This window comes from Eurosta solidaginis, chromosome 3 (genome assembly GCF_040869045.1).
Source record: "Eurosta solidaginis isolate ZX-2024a chromosome 3, ASM4086904v1, whole genome shotgun sequence".
In the NCBI taxonomy this organism is placed as follows: domain Eukaryota; kingdom Metazoa; phylum Arthropoda; class Insecta; order Diptera; family Tephritidae; genus Eurosta; species Eurosta solidaginis.
The window spans coordinates 285,790,276-285,810,494 of NC_090321.1; the positions used below are offsets into that span (position 1 = coordinate 285,790,276).

The 20,219-nt window shown below is 34.7% G+C and overlaps 1 protein-coding gene across 3 annotated transcripts in view; it reads left to right on the forward strand.

Annotated features, from left to right (window-relative positions):
• The first annotated feature begins 3,032 nt into the window (after positions 1-3,032).
• LOC137245765 (uncharacterized) overlaps positions 3,033-20,219 on the forward strand; it is a 47,335-nt gene continuing 30,148 nt past the window's right edge. Inside the window, exons 1-2 of one of the 3 annotated variants that reach the window (XM_067776931.1) lie at positions 3,033-3,189; positions 5,206-5,442. In XM_067776931.1, the coding sequence (XP_067633032.1) occupies positions 5,408-5,442 (35 nt within the window). In that variant the 5' untranslated portion in view covers positions 3,033-3,189; positions 5,206-5,407. The remainder of the gene's footprint in view (positions 3,190-5,205; positions 5,443-20,219) is intronic. The other 2 variants (XM_067776930.1, XM_067776932.1) reach the window with 2 other exon arrangements.

The window sequence follows — 20,219 nt, forward strand, 5'->3', positions numbered from 1 at the left end:
CATTACACTTCAATACGTGCATATCTTTACATACATACATACATATGTATGTATTGACTAAGATGTTGACATATGCAATATACATACATACATTTGTTAAGTATTTTTGAATTCTTTTTGACTTTTTGTAACAGCCATCAATAAATTGCGCGATTGCATGTTATGGTTTTCCGAAGTCGATAGTTCGTTTAATATTACAATGTGGGCGATTCCTGGAACTCGACTCTTGAAAGTTATTGTCTTATTTCCAGCACAGTGTCACGGTTTGGCAACAAATACATATATCTGACAACTCTAGACGGTCCACAAGATGGTTCAGGGATTGCAAATAATTCTTATTTGTCCACAACTCCAAAAAAAACTCACATAATAAAAGTTACTCATACGTAAAAGCTCTATTTTAAAGATTGGTATATGTACGGGTATTAGGAATGTGAAAGTGAGTTTTCCGTAATCGGGCTCGGAGCTTATAAGTTTGCTTTATCGGAATCTGAACCAAAATCGGAGCTGTCAGCTGTGTACAAGAAAAACATCCCTTCAAAAAACGCGAGTACTCTATAAATAATGTAAGGAATACTCCTTTGGGAGTATAGGACTGCTCCAAATCTAATCTGTATTCATACAAAAAATGTGCTCCAATTAACATTGCGATGTCCTAGGAGAGGAGTAGGTGGTCCCATTCTCGCTTTGTTTGTGAGTATTCCATAGAGTACATACGTGAGAGTACTTTCCAAAGTACTTTCACTATAGTACTCCATGGAGCACCCACAGAGGATCATATGCCAAAGTACTAAAAAGGAATTGTGTCGGAAAGAATTATAGAAGCGAATTTAATTTAAAATGAAAGTAAATGAAGAGGGGCAATACAACTTTTATATTTTATACTACGAATATTCTTATGTTATTTAGCATTTGCGTGAATAAAGAAATTAATATAATATGTATACATAAAACCAGTGCGCTGTTGCATTTTATCAGAGTTGCCAAAGTAAAATTTTATTATTAGTTATTTGCATGCAATATTTTACTTTTGGCAACTCTGTTCGATCGTCATCGTGTCGTAATCACTGTCATTAAAAAACGAGCAATGATCGGCTGATGGTGGTCCGCAAACGCATTGCAAAGGAGTATTGTTAGAGTACTCCAACATGAAGAAAATGGAACACGTAATCCAACAATTTTTGCAGGGATGTCTAGTATTAGAAGCATTAATCGGTTATTAAATATTTACATACGAGTACATCTTTCCCTTCTTTACTGATCGATCTTGAATTTTAAAAATATGCTATGGCTAATAATACTACATTAAATTCTTCTTTTAGTTTAAAGCGATGCGATTTTTCGAACCTGAACAATCTCTTCCTGAATATTGATTGGGACAACTTGTTTCGTTTTGATACCTTTAAATCTACAATACAAAGTTACTTGGCACACCGCGGCCCTGTGGAAACTTTGGAATTCGAAAAATAAATTTATCTAGATAATAAAAAAACAATGTTGCCTTACAAAGAAGCCTACCTCAAATGTGTGCCCCAAGGTAGTATCCTTGGCCCGCTTTTCTTTATTCTCTTTATCAATGATGTAAGTGCTTGTTTCAAGCAATGCAATTAATTATCTCCTTTACGCTGATGATTTGAAATTCAGAATCAAGAACGAGTCTGATACTCTCATACTACAATCTGAGTTAAATAATTTTAATAAGTGGTGCTGTAAAAATAAGCTTGCGCTGAATGCAAACAAATGTTATTACATAACTTATTCCAAATTATGTAATAAATTGGGTGAAGAAAATTCGGGATTTAGGTGTTGTATTTGATTCGTCTTTTACATTCACCGAGCACTTAAATTGTATTATCCCCAAAGCATATTCCTTACTGGCCTTTATTAAAAGAAATGGATCCGAGTTTAAGAACAAAATAAAGCTATAGTTATTGGTAAGGCTGGGCGTTAGCCTTTTTTGGTGTTAATGCCATCAAACCAGCGCTGTGGCCGATATAAACATAATGTGTTAGCAAAATAACACCTTCACTTCGAATTCCAAGAGCATCTGCCACTAAAATGAAATTCAGATGTTATTGGAAGTATATTTAAGAATACAAAATCATTCTACTCACCAGTTTGTTCAATTTGCTTTTCGCAAAAGAAATTACTTAGTAGTTTCCAGCGAACTTTTTTTCAAGAATTAAAACGTCTTCGTTGGAAGGAATAAGGGTAGAACTTTTTGGTTTTTTATTTGGCTAAATTTAAACCCAAATATTTTAAAAATTGGGTTTATCATCTAATATTTTATAATATAGACCGAAAAAGTTTAAACAGACAGCTTTTAAGCTTTCCATCGAATTTTGTATTTTTCTGGACTAAATTTGAGCTTAAACTAAATTTGAAACCAAGATAACTTAGAAATTGCGTAAAACTTTTTAATGGTTTTAAAAGTAGTATAAAAAAAGCTTAAAATCAGCAGTAAACTGCTAGGTTTAAAAAGTAGGACAAAAATTCGTGTGTCCAATTGATTGTTTTTCAAAGATAACTTTGTAATAACAAGCTACACTAGTAATATTGCGCTATGGTATCACAAGGAGTGAATCAACGTCCGTGGGGTCGCCCTCGATATAGCGCATTAACTCAACTCCTCGAAGAGTTTGTGGCTCTTTCGTTTTGGTGTGGACCTCCCCACATAAGACCTTGTTTAAAGGCAAATCCGTTAAGGGACCTGTTGCAGCTGTTGGTATTAAACATATTAAAGATTTCGTCGAAATATACCAATTTTTCCTCTTATCATAACCGATCCCAGTCGCTAAAATACGAGCAGTAATAGGCTACACGTAAATTGAAAGAGGAGCACTTTTGAAGGTACTCCAACAAAAGACTAATTCAAATGGTGAAACGATTTTGCAGAGAATGTAGCAGTCGTTATTCTATGTGTATTTTGAATATATTGAAGTTTGCTGTTAGATAGGTAAATGCTTTCACTTTTAGCGACCAAAGTTTAGAATTGCGGACCAGTTGGTAATTGAAGTTGACGTAGAGAACAAATCCACACGCCAAAACGGAATATTTATTTAGTTAATGCCAAAACGATTTGCACATAATACATAGATACAATTCATGTGTATGGTGAATTTATAACGAGTTTTATTTGCAATATGTGAATGTGTAAATTGTTGTTGTCACGCGTGTGTTTAATGCAGGGTAACTTTCATTCAGTTTTAATGTGACTTAGCAATTATCAATTTTCGTTTTATAATTATTCGAAATATAGCATTTTCAGGTCAAATGAAACTTTTTTCATTTCAAATGAACCTTCTTTCATTTTAAATGAAACTTTTTTCAAGTCAAATGAAACCATACTACTAATGTAATTGTCAATATATTTATATCATACTATATATCGCTAATTATTTATCAAATTTTTCTTTAAGACAACTTTTTCTAATTAGCCACATTTTGGCTTACATTTTCTTTGTGAATTTAAGCTGCAGTTAAGGTCGGCTTAGTTTAGCCTTGCCTTTTGATCGTTTCAATTTTTAATAGATAAAGTAGCAGGGTTATACGCTAGGCAACTTATATACTACAGTTTAACCACCCACTTAAAATAAGCACCTATATTTTTTACTTGTATCTACTCTTATATATAAAGCACATTCTTCTTCTACATATACTTCGTTAATAACGTAGGAATAAAGCAACGTAGAGAACAAATAGAAGCATGATGTGAGCGTACTTCCTATTCACTGTCTGACACCAACTAACACATCGGTTGAATCCTCTGTATTATGCTTTTCTCTGTGACCAACGTCTTACCAAACAACATAGAACGATAGCAAGGTATTGAGAGAAACATTATTTTACCAACTATATAGTAGAGCATGTGGACTGTGGAGAGATCTTTTTTAACTATGCTGAAAGCCATAACGGTAAAAAGTGATCTTTTCTACTCTATGGCGTAGTTACATTGCACTTCACTCGTTTGGGCCTCTGAAAACATATATATTTGTTTTTATTCCATTATTTTTCATTGTATATTGTATTTAAATGTAATACTTAAAATATATATATTAGAACGGGTCGATTTATTAAGCGATATCGCGCCATCGATTTTTCGATAGGAAAAAAAGTTTCACTACGCATACCCAAACAAATAATTTTCGAGCCTGCGAAATTAAATTTTTTTTTTACTCTTTTTGACTTTGATTTTTAAGGGTTTTTTCATGACCTACTAAAAAAATTTTCATACGTCCGACCCAAAAGCGTCCGCTAAAAACGTTGGTATACATGAAAATTATACAATCAAATGAAAATTTTATAGTGTTCATAGTGTTTAATGTGACAAAGTGTGCCACAAATCGATGGTACCGATTTTCTATGTAATTCATGGTGTAATTTTTGTAAATTTTATTTAGTTTTCATTTGTAATTTTTTCAGCCGCCACACCTAAAAATATTACGCCCCTGATGATGCCAATGAAAAATAATGGAATAAAAACAAATATATATGTTTTCAAAGGCCCAAACGAGTGAAGTGCAATGTAACTATCGTTCTATGTTGTTTGGTAAGACGTTGGTCAAAGAGAAAAGCATAATACAGAGGATTCAACCGATGTGTTAGTTGGTGTCAGACAGTGAATAGGAAGTACGCTCACATCATGCTTCTATTTGTTCTCTACGTTGCTTTATTCCTACGTTATTAACGAAGTATATGTAGAAGAAGAATGTGCTTTATATATAAGAGGAGTAGATACAAGTAAAAAATATAGGCGCTTATTTTAAGTGGGTGGTTAAACTGTAGTATATAAGTTGCCTAGCGTATAACCCTGCTACTTTATCTATTAAAAATTGAAACGATCAAAAGGCAAGGCTAAACTAAGCCGACCTTAACTGCAGCTTAAACTCACAAAGAAAATTTAAGCAAAAATGTGGCTAATTAGAAATAGTTGTCTTAAAGAAAAATTTGATAAATACTTAGCGTTATAAAGTACGATATAAATATATTGACAATTACCTTAGTAGTATGGTTTCATTTGACTTGAAAAAAGAGTCATTTGACCTGAAAATGCTATAGTAAGAAATAGTAAAACATGTATCCATATATTGTATGTGCATAAGTGTATGTATATATATGTACATATGTATATATGTATGTATATGTATACATATATAATGTGCATAAGTGCTTGTGCATTCTTTGGCAATTTAATAAATAATGCAGTGAAAGTAAACAATCTTTATGGTTAAATGTTTAGATGTGTAAAGGAAATTAAATTTAAATAAATTGAAGGGAAAGCTTGCGATTAATGCAAAAGCTATTCATCATTAGCAACTCAGGCAATAAAAATGCATGCATGCAATGTAAACAAAACGCTACATCCACATTGCAATTCACATAACTACCTTGCAAAATAGTTAAAGAAATGGGCGATTTCAAGGACGGGCGGAAAGCGAAAAGGTACTTTCGATAAAAATGTTTTTATTGATTTAACATTTTTTGAGTTTAAAAAGTTGTTGGATCTCAAAAGCAAAAATGTTTAAATATACTCTGCACGATAAATTTAAAATAGTCAGTAAGTGCAATATATTTAAAAATTATGTCTACAAATTGTATAGTACTTTCTTCAAAATTAAAAAAAAAAAACAACATTATAACAATTTTAAAATGTACAGGTTTTCCTGATTCTGGCACAAAAGGTTATAACTTATTCACAAATGATTTTGGCGGTCAATAAACTCTTGCGAGTTTTTGAAAATTTTCTAGCTGTGCTATTGTTGTGTTATCAAAACAACAATAAAATAAAATTCAACAAATTTGAGGTAGTTATTGAGGTCAGTCAAAAATATGTTAAACTAACTAATAGTGAACTTGGCAGTTCTCTCTTTTCCGTAGAAGTTCTTGCGTAATATGAAAAAAAAAATTTAACCGTTTGATTTAAACAATTTTTGAATTTTATGCCGATTTACACAGAAGCTTAATGAAATAATTAGTCAAGTTTTCTACATTAAAGCCGTAATTGAACTCAATCGTCCATACAAAATACAAATAATTATCTCATTCCAGTCGATTTTGCTTGGTGCTTCGAATTTTATTGTCAATGTAACAAATGACAATCAAAAATAGATTAATTTCAATAATTTACGAAAAATAGAAAAACGCGAAAAAATTCAAAATCTACTTTTCTCTGCGTTTGCTGCAAAAAATAATCAGCCCAATTCTAAACAAAAATTCCGTGCGAGTTTTTCCCTTCTCCCATTCCTCGTATTCTAAATAAAAATTCCTTGTGACTTTTTTCACTTCTCCCTTTCCTCCTATTCTAAAAAATGTTCGAAAAAGCGGAACCCGGTTATGGGAGAAAAGTAGGTATTATGAATGTGAGGGAGAGGGAGATTTCTCTGCCATTTCATAGGAGTTTTTTCACTTATTAAATTAAAGGGAATGCATGAAAATAGTTAAAGGAAATTAGTTCTTTTAAGAAAGAAACTTATTTTGTACAAATTTGTGCTAAAATATGTATGTACATTATACCACAATATTCTCACTGTTAATACAACAACAACAACTACAATTTTCTTTATTTTAAGTCGAAAAGTATATCACAAGCAACGGAAGAGCTCTCGGTATATTTGATGCAGCCATCCAGAAATTGCGCAAGGATTTTTTAAGAAGGCTTAAATAGAATAGAAAGGCGAACTCAACTCGACTTGGCCACCAGAAAATTGCTTTGCTGAATGAAAGCAGGCAACTCCGGCGGATTTGTGTTATCATGCCGTCTTCTTCCTATGATTCTCTGTTGAAAATTCCGCGAGAACAAAATTCCGTGAGAATATTTAGAATTGGTCTGAATATGTCTTTATCGAAAATAGGCACATATTTGATTAGATGCAACATCTATGGATAGTTGCGCATGCATTTTATTTTGATTGTATTTATAGTTAAGAAGGAGACAGCTGATTTCCATTTTAACTATTTTTTGTAAAAACGAAATATTTTTTGTGGCTGCTGACAGATGTTCGCTTAATGAAGCAAAAGGCCCTGTATGAAAAGGGAAATTTAATTATTTCATTAAATAGAATTGTGATTCGATTAAGTTTCGGTATTAGAAAACGGTATTACATAAAATTTTTTCGTTTGAAAAATTATGTTCAAATATATAGCGCTGAAGTATGGAAATCATATACATATTGTAACGAATTTAGGGCAATTCCGCTTATTTACAACCTTCTACTAACGTTCGTATTGCTAAACTGTTGAATAAATAACTCCAATATTCAATAACGCAGAATGGCCTTTATTAGACTACTTAAATCAAACTGATTCTGCTTACTCAGCTTTCGCTCCTTTTATACTCTCTGGTGTCTCGTTCGCATACTTATAGGCGTTTCTTCTTCTAGACTACTACTTAGTTGCCAGCTATAAACTTACTAGCTATAAACTACAGATGCACATTTATAGCCTCTCGCGTAGCCATATGCGCGTGTATATGTGAGTAATACCCACACGTATGCATGTGTTTGTGCGTATCTCTCCGCTGCTTGTATGTACATAGGTGTAGACATAATGATTTGATTTGTTTATGTAGATACAAGTCACTGCTTAGTATCGGCTTAGAGATGATAGTGTCCATTAGTGTTGCTTAATATTCGTCACAACATGTATGTATTCAAGTCTAATATTCATAAAATAAGTAAAAAGTTGAGTATTGTGTTAACAAAAACATTACGCGCATTCGTAAAAAAAGTAAGTAATCGAGAACATTGACGAGTTATGCTGTAAGCGGAGGTTGCCAGCACGAAGAGCCCTTCGGCACTTTAAAGCATCTAGTTATGACGAAAGGCGTTCTCCGGTAGGAAAAGAGCAGTGGTCTGGCGTTAAGCAACTCTTCGTATATTTGGGAAAAACATTTCAGTTCTAAAGATTTTATTGACTTCTCAGATCAAACAAGTGCTTTTAAGAAGGCGCCTTTGTTCCGCAGTGCGCTACCTGCACCTGGCCAGGGCCAAAACATTTCTATATAGATATTTCTATATAGAGATGCGCAGAGGTAGGATGAGTAAGTAAAATACTTAGGTGGACTCCGAAACCACTTTGCCGATTTTAATCAAATTTGGATTCGATACAAATAGACGAAATCCTGCACAAGTACATTGTCCTGCCCTCATTCAGTAGTACTAGTAGTATATATTTATTTTAACAAATCAGAATACATCTTATGACTAAAGCTACTATGAAAATCGAACAAACATATAAATAAAATATATAAATAAAAGTACAAAATCGCGATAATAACAGAATTTGTTGCGTGTCGCATTGCATGTTAAATAAATTGCTTACAAGCTATGAGAATTCGTTTAATATTAAGATCCTGAATTTAATGCTGTCTGCAAGAAACTTGGCAAGAGAGTCGAAATTATATCCATTTAAAATAGCAATGACCTTTGCCATATCTAAAGTTCTTTCCCCAAAATAGAGCAAACGGATATTGTTATATATAGGACATGAACCAATAAAGTGATAAGCATCAGGTGGCAGAACCTGCAAGTTACACACTGTGCAAAATGGAGACGATATGTTTATGTAAGCTCTTGCGTTTAGGTTCAACAAACCTCCCCTTGCACGTAGCATTAAGCTAACGGCATAGACGGTGAAATCATCCGTGAAATATGAACTCTCTAATGACACTAACATAGGGTACAGATCGTGGGTAGTAGACTTTTGAGCCATTTCTAGGAACATACTCGTATTACTCTCAGCAAGGCGATCTAAAAGCGAAGACGTGAAAACCTGAATATTAGCTATTGAAAATTCCGTAATGAGCGAGTTCTTTCCAAACGTTTGCCCAAAAGATCCCCACCAGGGTTGCAAACCTGTTTTCAGATGCAGGATGTAATTTGGCGTGTTATAGGGAAGGAAAATCAGCTTTTTTATAAAAAATCTAAAGAGTTTCTCAACTTGGTCGAAATGGGCGACTCCCCATACTTGTGCGCCATAAAACATGATGGACCTGGAAGCAGCCTCAAAGATTTTTATTTTCTGGCTCAAACAGATACGGGGTTGTTAATGTAGCTCAACCACGTTGCGTTAATAGCGTTTTTAGCATCCACCAACTTTGAATCTAACTGCTTAGTAAAAGATAACTGAAAAGGAAGGGGAACACCTAAGTATTTGTATTCGTTAACTATTTCAATGTCTTCGCTGCCATAAGACTATTTCTAGGATCCACGTATCCTACCACCTTTCCTAAATATCATGATTTTCGACTTGCTCAGGTTGACAGTTGGTGACCATTGGCTACAGTAATCGCAAAGGGAGTTTATCATTTCCTGAAGCTGTTCAGGAGATTCAGCAAGTAGGACCAATCATCCGCATACATACATGGCGACAATATTATAATATTTTCCTTTTCTTTGTACAAAATGGCTTGGATAATAAAATATTAATGTTTTTCACTGTTTTTTACAAATTTTCTTTAATTTATTTTGTTCCAATGTTCACACATTCCGTACAAACAGCTGATTTCGAAAAATCATTTGCTCTTCTCGTTACGATTCCTTCGTAATGCAGAATACCCAACTTCGATTTAAGCGGAGCGTAGAACGGGAACGTAATCGAAATGCAGAATAGGGGTGATTATAAGTCACGAGAATGATTGCCAGATACTTTCTATAGTGGCATAGTCCAGCCAGCTTTTAATCCTTATAAACTGGAAGTATATGAAAATCCGTCTTTATAAAATGCCGAAAGTAGGGCCTTTTTTGCACATTTTTAGCACATTAACATTCCTACTTATGGTTGAAGTATGCGCTGACGAAATTCCAGCTTTTATAAAATGACGAAGGTCTGGCGATCACGATTAGTCTAACGAAAAAGGTCAAATAACATTGGTTACTTTTTTTAAAATACAGATGCCTTGCTAATATAAAATGTTCGCAATGTGTTTTGAATTCGAAATTAAAACAAGACAGCCTATAAAATTCTTGTGATTGTAGCAGCATATGTGTGACAAGAAAAAGTTTAAATTTAGGTACATTCGATTATTGAATACAAAAACAAAAACGTTTAAACAGCAATATATCGGCACTCTGATGTTTGGGAATGTACCTAGCCTCTGGTAGCAATATAGGAGTATTACATACATATATGCCTGCGGCCTTTACATGTGAAAGTGCGCCATTGCGTATGAGTAATATTATTGTTGTACATATTTGTAAAGCTTCCATTACTCTTACACAGCATAGAGCATTTGGCATATAATCAAAACTACACTTCACATACAATCGCATGGTACTTACTTTTTCCCAAAATTAAAAAAAAAAAACAAATAAATATACTTCTTTTCAAATAAACGCCAAAATGCTTCAGGAAATATCAAAATAAAGTGTAAAACCATAAAAAACATGTGAAATATAGTTGTTAAACTACCTAGTGGGAGTTAAGTTCGAAATGAAGATAACCTCATTCTTTTCAAACTTGTTCTTTTGGCTTTATTCGAAATTGATGCCCCTGAATAGATTTAATGCAAAATCTTGCAAGTTTTACCATACAAAATTAAGTCGCGAAACGCAGACGATTTAATATTTCAGGTATGGGAATAGGAACCTACGAGTTATGTCATGGTTTTTTTTTGATAGGAACATATTTGAAGGTAGGAGCAATTTTAAAAATCATGATTGACATATATTTTTGAAGATTTCCAAGTTTAGATTTGCCAAACGTCAATAAAAAAAAAATTTATCAAAATCAAATATTCAGATATGCTTTTACTTTGTAGAACATGTGAAATATCAAATGCAAGGCAAATGAAATAAGGAAAAGTGAAAACTGAAATATTTTGTTGTTGTAGGAGTTCTTACTTTAAAAAATTGTACCTTAATGCCACGTAAAATTTTTTATTGGGGCTGACTATAAATTTTGGTTCGCATAAAAATCATTTGTTAAAGCCGCAAAAGGTATTAGCATTGATTCTTTGGACTTGCAGAACCAGAAGGTTCTGAACCAGAGTTGTCAGGGCGTATCAGTAAAAGTTGTACCGCAGAGTCACTCCTGCTAACTACTACAGCTTTGAGCGGATTAGAAATGAAGTTAAACCCTTATTCGGTGCAGTAGATAGATATCTGTGTTTTGATATATTCGAGCGACAGTTTATAATCCCTTGCATTCGAAAAACGGCGTGCAAAAAGATTTTTCCCACACGCCAGCAGTTTTCTTAGCACAATTCCATGGTTGGTACGGTACAAGTCCTACGTAGTTTTGCACATTTAGTAGTTTGCATATTACCTTAAGAAAAACTTTAACTTTTCAAGACAAACTGCAGTAATATTATTTAGCGTAGATACCTCATTTGGTGGTCCTTGTAATAAGGTTTCTTAAAATAAATTAAAAATTAAACTACTTTCAACGGGACATGTACTAATGGGGTCCTATCCCCACTTCTGTTTAATTTCTACATATCAAAGCTACCTTGGCGGCCGCCGTGGTGTGATGGTAACGTGCTCCGCCTACCCCACGGAAGACCCTGGGTTAACACCCCGTGCAAAGTAACATCAAAATTTTAGAAACAAATTTTTTCAATTAGAAAAAAAAAATTCTAAGCGTGGGCGGCAGTGTTTGGCAAGCACTCCGAGTGTATTTCTGCCATGAAAATCTCTCAGAGAAAACTGATCTGCCTTGCAGTTGCCGTTCGGAGTCGGCGTAAAACATGTAGGTCCTGTTCCGTCAATTTGTAGAAAAAATTTAAATAAGCACGATACAAGTTGGAAGTGAAGCTCGACCTAAAATCTCTTCGGAGGTTATCGCGCCTGACATTTATTTTTTTTATTTTTATTTATCAAAGCTACCTTCACCACTGAGCTTTGTAACAAAATAAACAGCTATCTCCTTGATCTCTCCAGTTGTTTCGCCTAGCGAAACCTGACATTGTCCCTACCAAATCATCGGCGACCTTATTTACAACATGAATGCGCCTTACCCCCTAAAATCTTGGGTATGACGTTCGATCAGGATCTACATTTTTGAGAGCATGCAACGAATGTCGCATTCATGCTTATTCATAAACGGCCTTCATACCAGACATAACTGGCACCAAAATAATGCTGGCATGATTGGGAGGTCTGCCACAGTTCAGCACTATACGGCAGTTCATGGATATAACTAGTTTAGAATTATATGTTAGTCTAGTTAAAATTATTATATATAAATACTAGCAGACCCGTAAGACGTTGTTTTGCTCTAAATTTGGTCTATCTCCATACATTTTAATAAATATTTCCGTCTAACTCGAGACCCTAGTCACCAATAGGTATGAAAGCTACCCTGTACTAAAGCACTCATCAACAGCTTTCATTCGTTATCCATATTCTATAAACACATTCTAGGGGTACCCGCGTCCACGTTTTCGCTTATATCTCGAGACCCTAGTTACACGCGGGTACGAAAAATACCCCGTATCAAAGTACTCATAAACAGCTTACATTCGATACCCATATTGTACAAACATATCCCAGGATTACCCAGGTCCACGTTTTGATCTCAATACCCTATCCAGAACGGGATAAAAATTAGCCTATGTCTGTTTCCTGGTTCTAAGCTACCCCTCCACCAATTTCGGCCAAATATGTTCATCCGTTACTTCCTCTTCAACACTCTTTATCTATTAAAAAAAAGCGCATCAAAATCCGTTGCGTATGTTCATCCGTTACTTCCTCTTCAATCACTCTTTATCTATTAAAAAAAAGCGCATCAAAATCCGTTGCGTATTTTTAAAGGTTTAAGCATTCAAAGGGACATAGGGACGGAAAAAGCGACTTTGTTTTATACTATGTAGTGATGTACATCCATACATACCTATAAACCTACGCCCGAAGTTAAATAACGCAACGAATGCTATATATGTACGTATGTATGTGTCGCATCAAGCCTCACTCAAAAGCAATTAGCGCGGACAGTTCACAGCGAACAAACACACATACGCATTTTTTGATAAAAATGTTACTTTTGTTTAAGCAATTTGGCTGATATAAGAAAGGAATCAAGTATTTTTTTTGATGCAGATCGAAGGTAAATATTTCAAAGTTTTACTGAAAAGTAGAATTTTTTAAATCCATCCATCTGTTTATGAGTTATAGCTGTGTAAAAAAAAATTTTATGATTTTTAACTACATTTTGGCAATTTGCCACGCCCCTACAAATACACATTCAAATTATATTAACTGTCCCATCTCACGTAGCTAAGCTTTCAAATGCAAAAAACCTTTTTAAAATCGGAGCATTCTGTGTGAAGTTATGTGCATACATGGCATTTAGCAACTTTATTTTATAAGATTTATAGATACACTGTAAATAGATATAAGCTAGGCTTAATTAAGCTGTAATAAATAAATAAATAAATAATTCTACCGAAAATTCAGAGCCGTAATAAAATCGTCAAATCTCTTGCCGGCAGCACTTGGGGTAAAGACAAAGAAACACTCATTACTACTTAAAAAGCAATTAGCTGGCCAATTGCATGCTACGCGTCTCTGATATGGCCGCCTTGCCTAAAGGTCACTCACTGGAAGAAAATACAGGCCTGCCAAAATATCGCCCTCAGAACCGCTGCGGAAAGCTGGGAACCCCAACAGCCATTTGATTGATGAGGCTATACCGCCCAGGGGCTTAAGGGGTCATCTTCGTGAGCATTATGAGGAAATACTGCCCCCTATAACACAGCTGTATGAAGCAAAAAAGCACAAGCAGGTCCTCAGTGATATCCAAAAACAGGCGTCGGACCTCTATGCCAGGAATTGTACGGCGAATCTGGTACCTAAAGAAAAATACCCAGAACTAGCAGAGGAGGAACGCACTCTCCTTAGGGAAACGCGAGCCACTCTAGCCCAACTTTGATCTGGATACTGTTACTGGTTAAACTCTTACCTATCCAGAATCAACCCCGAAAAACAAAATGTATGTCCTGTTTGCTATGTGTCCCCATATGACACCAACCATCTTTTCAATTGTAATGTGGAACCAATGCCTTTAAAACACCTCATTATGGTCCACCCCTGTTGAAACAGCATGTTGCCTTGGACTCCCGTTAGAGGACATTGATAACAATTTGTGATTGGTCGCACCTATTGGATGGGGCGAGTCACTGCTACAACAAAAACAACAGCATCACGAATCGAAAATATTTCCACTCAAGCGATAAAAATTATGCTCTCCAACTATTTAAAAAACAATTTAATGTTTAAGAATTAATATGAAGGAATAAAAAAATTGGTTGCTAAGGAAACAAGGGTTGCAGCTTATTTGATTTTTCTCAAGCTAAAACTAATTTTATTTAAGTCCTTCATTTTTTTTTTTCTCGGACGTTGTGGCAGCGCACTGCCCTCAAGTGGCCCGATGAAACCAGGCTAATCCTGTTTTTCTTTTTTTTTTGATTTAATTTAATTTTTTAATTCATGCATGCTTTGTTTTTTTTTTTTGTATCCAATTCTTATTTATGTGTTATTTCTAATTTTTTTGTTACCGAGTCTTTGAGAGGCAGTGGCTTCTTAAGCGCCGAGATCTAAAACCGCTCAGCTACAGAGAAACTTATCAGCTGAGAAATAAAGATTCACAAAATACAATAGATTAAAAGTATAAATATAATTTTTTAACTATTAAGAGAAGATAGAACCGTCTTTTTTATGGCAAAGAGCGAGTCCGAAACATCAATTATTCTCCAGTGAGAGTTATAATCTTCACACAAACATAGAAAAGGTTCGTGTAGTTGGAAATTGCTTCTGCATTTTTAAGAATTATAGGTTTATAATGCCTTGAAACTCGGAATGGAACTTTCAAGTTTACTTCGTTCAAAAGAAATGGGCTTGAAATCGATCCATTTAAAAGTCTAGTCATAAATAGTACACCTAGCATTTCTCTACGACTTGCAAGGGTAGGAAGATTTATTAGTTTTAATCGATTAGTGTAAGGAGGAAGGAGAGTCCCATTGAAGATTTCTCAAGGCGAAAAGTAAAAACTGTTTTTGAATTGATTCTAGTCTATCCACATGAACTTGATAACGCGGATTCCAAATTATCGATCCATATTCTAATATCGGCCTCACCAATGATGTAAAAAGGGTTTTTGTAACGTAAGGATCACTAAACTCTTTTGCCCATCTTTTCACAAATGCTAAAACTCCTCTCACTTTATTGACTGTGGCATTAATATGAGGGTTGAAACTAAGTTAGCAATTCATTGTAACTCCAAAAACATTAACGCTTTCCAGAGTTCTTGAAACATTACGTCAGTGGCGTAGTAGGGTTTTCTTGCGCCCGGGGAAATATTTTTTTTGTTTTTTTTTTATGACGAGATCTGGTGTAGTATGATACATAGCAGCACGAACGTCTGTGATTTCCTTCAAAGTCAGGCTCCCGCCTGTGCATTCATCGCCGAAGAAGAATGCATACTTCCAAAGGATATGCGCGTTACTCTGCCCCATGGCTTAATTATTAAAGGTTACCCCTGTAGCCTTAGACCACCCTGTGCTGTTTACGTTCCAAACTCCCCAGTCGCTCATAAACATTAAAAGTGTTATTTCTTTTCAAACTCCTTTCTGAATAATGAACAAAACTTTAAAACAGTACTGAAGGTTTTACTTTTCAGAAAAAAAAATTTTAATTGGGTGCACTTTTTTTAGTTTTGATAGATTCCTTTGATAACATTCATAAAAAATATATAATTTTGCTGTAAATTTTTGGGTAAATTAAAAATAAAAACCCAATTTTGTAACAATGTTGAGTACTTGAAGTTTGTAATTATTTTGCAGATGCCACAAATAAGCGCAAATCTTGGTTGCTGTGCTGCCCGTATGCTAAAGACCCGCAAATGAAGGACGAGGTGCTGTTTTGATGCACTTTCTTGCTGCTGGTCAAAAAGATGTTCGGCGCTCTTTTCACATCTCGTTTACGGAGTACAAAGCAACTTCCGGAAGTTCCTGCTGCGTATAACTGCCCATTGTTTGAAGCCTAGCGTGTGGTCAAGCTGGGCATAGCTATATATATAGTGACTGTTTCTTTGCAGCTATCCTCGATGCAGGTCTTGCCAATGCTGTAAAAGGGGATCTCCGTTCTTTCTTCATGCAGACTAGTGATTGTGGCAATGATCCTAAATATTTATTTCCTTAAACGATGCATCTCCACCACCTATGCTGCATCCATTGGTGCCTGTTGCATAGTTAGCTGCGCCTAAAGTGCTCAGGTGTGTTATTATGTAACACTATTCGAAAGAAATTTTTTTCGTATTTAAAATTTTTTGATTTCAAAGCTTTTCAAACGCATTTTTCTTCGAATATAGTTACAGGATAAGACCTCAGAACTTCTGCTTGGAAGATACTAGCCGAGTTTGAAAGACGGTCTGACAGCGCCAGCTAAAATTGCTGAGAAGCTTTCAGCTCCTAAGCCGCAGTCCATACATCCATCTTTGGATTTATCTCTGACGCGTTATGCACACCATCATTTCCTCTCAGTGTCAAATGTGACTAACAGGTTGTTTATTACGGCCACATTCTCTTACAAAGCCCTTGGCTAAATTTATCAATCAAATGTGACTAACAGGTTGTTTATTACGGCCACATTCTCTTACAAAGCCCTTGGCTAAAGTTTATCAATCGTCATGTCTCAAAGGGAGATTTTTGTCGAACTTGTGTCTTTTTGAAAAAGGGGATTTAATTTTTCCCCCTTCTTCACTTCTTCTTAAAAACATCCATGAGTGCGGAGTCTCAGATTTTTAAAAAAGCTACATGCGAAACCTCGTGTAATTGGATCATGCTCTGTCCCAACTTCGATTTCTACGATAAATACGAAAATGTATATGTGCGCTGCTCTCTGCATATTATCAAAACAAAATCGGGATGTCCCACTTAACGCCAAAGTGGGGAAAAGGTGTCGGAAAAATTCAACCTCCACATATTAATATTCCCCAGTTTGGCTATGTGAATCGTCCAGATGCGAAGACCTGCAACATCTCTAATGATGGACGTAAGCTGGGTACTAGTGAGCAAATTATGACCATGCATGGTAAATCGTACAAATTAAAAAAAATAAAGCAAACTATAAAAACGAACTAAAAAAAATTCATACCAAATTTTCGATCTATTTTATTTTTATTTTTTATCGGGTATTTAAAATCAAATATGCTAAAAGTTTTGTTTGTATCCTTTGGCTTGGCATATCCACAAAGTTTTTGAGAGAGATTTTAAAATTTTTTTAAAATCAAAAGAAAACGGTTTTACCTTCCTATATTTTTATCATGGGCTGAAGATATCATCTATATGGAGGATTGGAGTCTACTCCAATACATATTTAATAATAATATTATTATAATATTGTAACGATTTTGTGCAATTCCTCTTATTTGCAACATTCTACTAACGTTCGAATCACTAAACTGTTGAATAAATAACTCCACTATTCAATAATGCAAAATGGCCTTTATTAAAGTACTTCACAATACCACTTATACTTCCCAACTGATAGCTTGCTTAAATCAAAACTGACTGCTGATTGCTCAGATTGCGCTCTTTTATACTCTTCGATTTCCTCGTTCCATACTTATAGGCGTTTCCAGAATTAACTTAGTTACTTCTATAAAGTTATAACTACAGATGCACGTGTATAGCTTCTCATATGCGCTTGTATTTGTGTGTGACACTTCCACAGATAATTGCCTACTTTTGAGAGCATCTCATATAAGATATATGCATGTGTTTGTGCGTCTCTTCTCCGCTGCGTGTACGTATAAATGTGTAGACATAATGATTGATTCGTTTATGTAGATACAAGTAACTGCCTGCTTTATTGTTGTTGTGGCTTCATTTACTTATCATCAGACTAGTGAAGTGAGTATAACTTAGTGTCACTAATATTCGTCACAATATATTAGTAAAACTAATATCTATGTGCAAATTTTGCTTGACTTTGGGGAAGAAAATATATCAATGATATAATCAAAATTTATCATTTCAAATTTTTCTTTTTCCACGCTTAATAATGTTCGTTGATTGTAAATATGTCAAAATCAGTTTTAATTTGCTGAATGAACGTTCGCAGCTAGCAATTGATACTGAGATAGTTAAGAGTATTTGAAGTGCTACTCGCAAGTTTGGAAAAACATCTCCATACGAGATTATAAAAGTAAATAATTCTAACGGAGTTTTAGGTTAAATTTCTGTCTTACTGCGAAGTACCTTATATTTTGCCGTCACATATTTCGATAACAAGTTCTGTTCCATCGAAATCTGTATTATAAAATTCACCCAAGTTCTTACCCAATTTCTTTCTAAGTCGTTATTATCCTTGTTTAACAAATTTCCAACGCTTAAGAGAAATCCGAATCTCAAATAAAGGTCAATTAGTCGTCTAAATCTTGCACGTATTTCTTGTTGGAGACGATCGAGAACACTTTTCATAACGCTAGAAATTTCACATTCTGTGGAAAGACCAACATCTCTAGCCAATTCTCCGGCCATTTTTCTTACACGTTTTACTATATCAATATCCCACTTTATACAAAGATACTTCGCTTTTTCTATTGCTTCTTCATAGAGTGTCTCGAATTTCACATAGTTCAGTCGCTAAGGATTTAAAATCATGATACGCTTCTCTAAAATTCATCCCCGGATCTTGTAATCTGAGCTGCACCCAATCAATCCTACTTAAGATATCATACCAGAAATGAACCAATGTTATGAAACTAAAATTTAGTAATTTATTTAATAATTTGGGAAAAATTTAAACAACGTGACATCAGGACGGACAAGGCGACAGCTGTTTCGATTATACCTTGTAAATCACTTCAAAGCCTTTTCTCCCGGGAGTGGGAGTCGAACCCGCACCCCTACGATAGTTGAAATGGTTATAAACGCATTCAGCTACGTCATGCCTTAGTTGTTGTAAAGTTTTTCCCAATTGCCTTCTTTTTGCATATTTTAATCTTTTACGCACTGCATACTTCGTACGCAATTATGTGTTAAAGCTATGCTGTTGCAACAAAACCAAATTTTCTTTGAAAAACCGCCGCACCAAGCATAGCTTTAACACATAATTGCATACGAAGTATGCAGTGCGTAAAAGATTAAAATATGCAAAAAGAAGGCAATTGGGAAAAACTTTACAACAACTAAGGCATGGCGTAGTTGAATGCGTTTATAACCATTTCAACTATCGTAGCGGTGCGGGTTCGACTCCCACTCCCGGGAGAAAAGGCTTTGAAGAGATTTACAAGGTATAATCGAAACAGCTGTCGCCTTGTCCGTCCTGATGTCACGTTGTTTAAATTTTTCCCAAATTATTAAATAAATTATAAAATTAAAAAATTGCTTCAAATAAATGTTTTCATACATTTAAAAAAGCAATACGGGCAATCCCCGATTAAATCATAAAATTTAGTATATTTTTCAACAGAACTGTAGCTTCGTTTCTGGTGTCACTTGTGGTGTTAGTGTCCTCTGCTAATTGTTCTAAGTGTTCTACTACATTATCTAGCCCATCGACGATAACGCTAACCGCTTGTATTTTGGCGCTCCATCTTGTTTCAGATTCACGTTTGACATTTTTTGTTAAAGCATTTTTTAATAATTCCCATCGTAACATTATACGTGAGAAAAAAATATATTTGGTTTCAATTATTCCACAACCTGTCGCAAGTGTTCCGAATATATGCATGCATTTTTTTTACATTTTTTCCAGAAATCAATATTTTCCAGAAATCAGTTATAATAAAAATACAAATTATCCATGAAGTTCTGCTTTGCGAACCATTTGGAGCCCCCCTGTGAGTAGCGCCCGGGGCAAGTTGCCCCCCTCACTCCGCCGCTGCATTAACTGTGATATATTTGAAATATACTGCATTAAGGGATCAATTCGAAATTCGACGAAAGTTTAAGATTCTCCATGGAATGCTCGAACTATATATACTTTGTCAATAAAAATAATAAAAAATTAATTTTTATTCGTAAATAACCGACAAAAAAGTTATTTATCTTTTAGTCGTTATTTGAATAAATTTTGGGCAACTCTGATATTAGATAGGTTTTTCATTCGTTTTTACAAAAATTATTATTTTGAGACCACAATTCCCCCACAGATCCATCCTTAAGTTCGCTGCAGCTCCCAATTTTTTTCGAAATTGTTCGGTTTCAGGAGTACCGGCTAAATTAATTTTAAACCATTTCAAGGAGGTATGCCATTCAAATAATGCAAAGTATAGGCCCT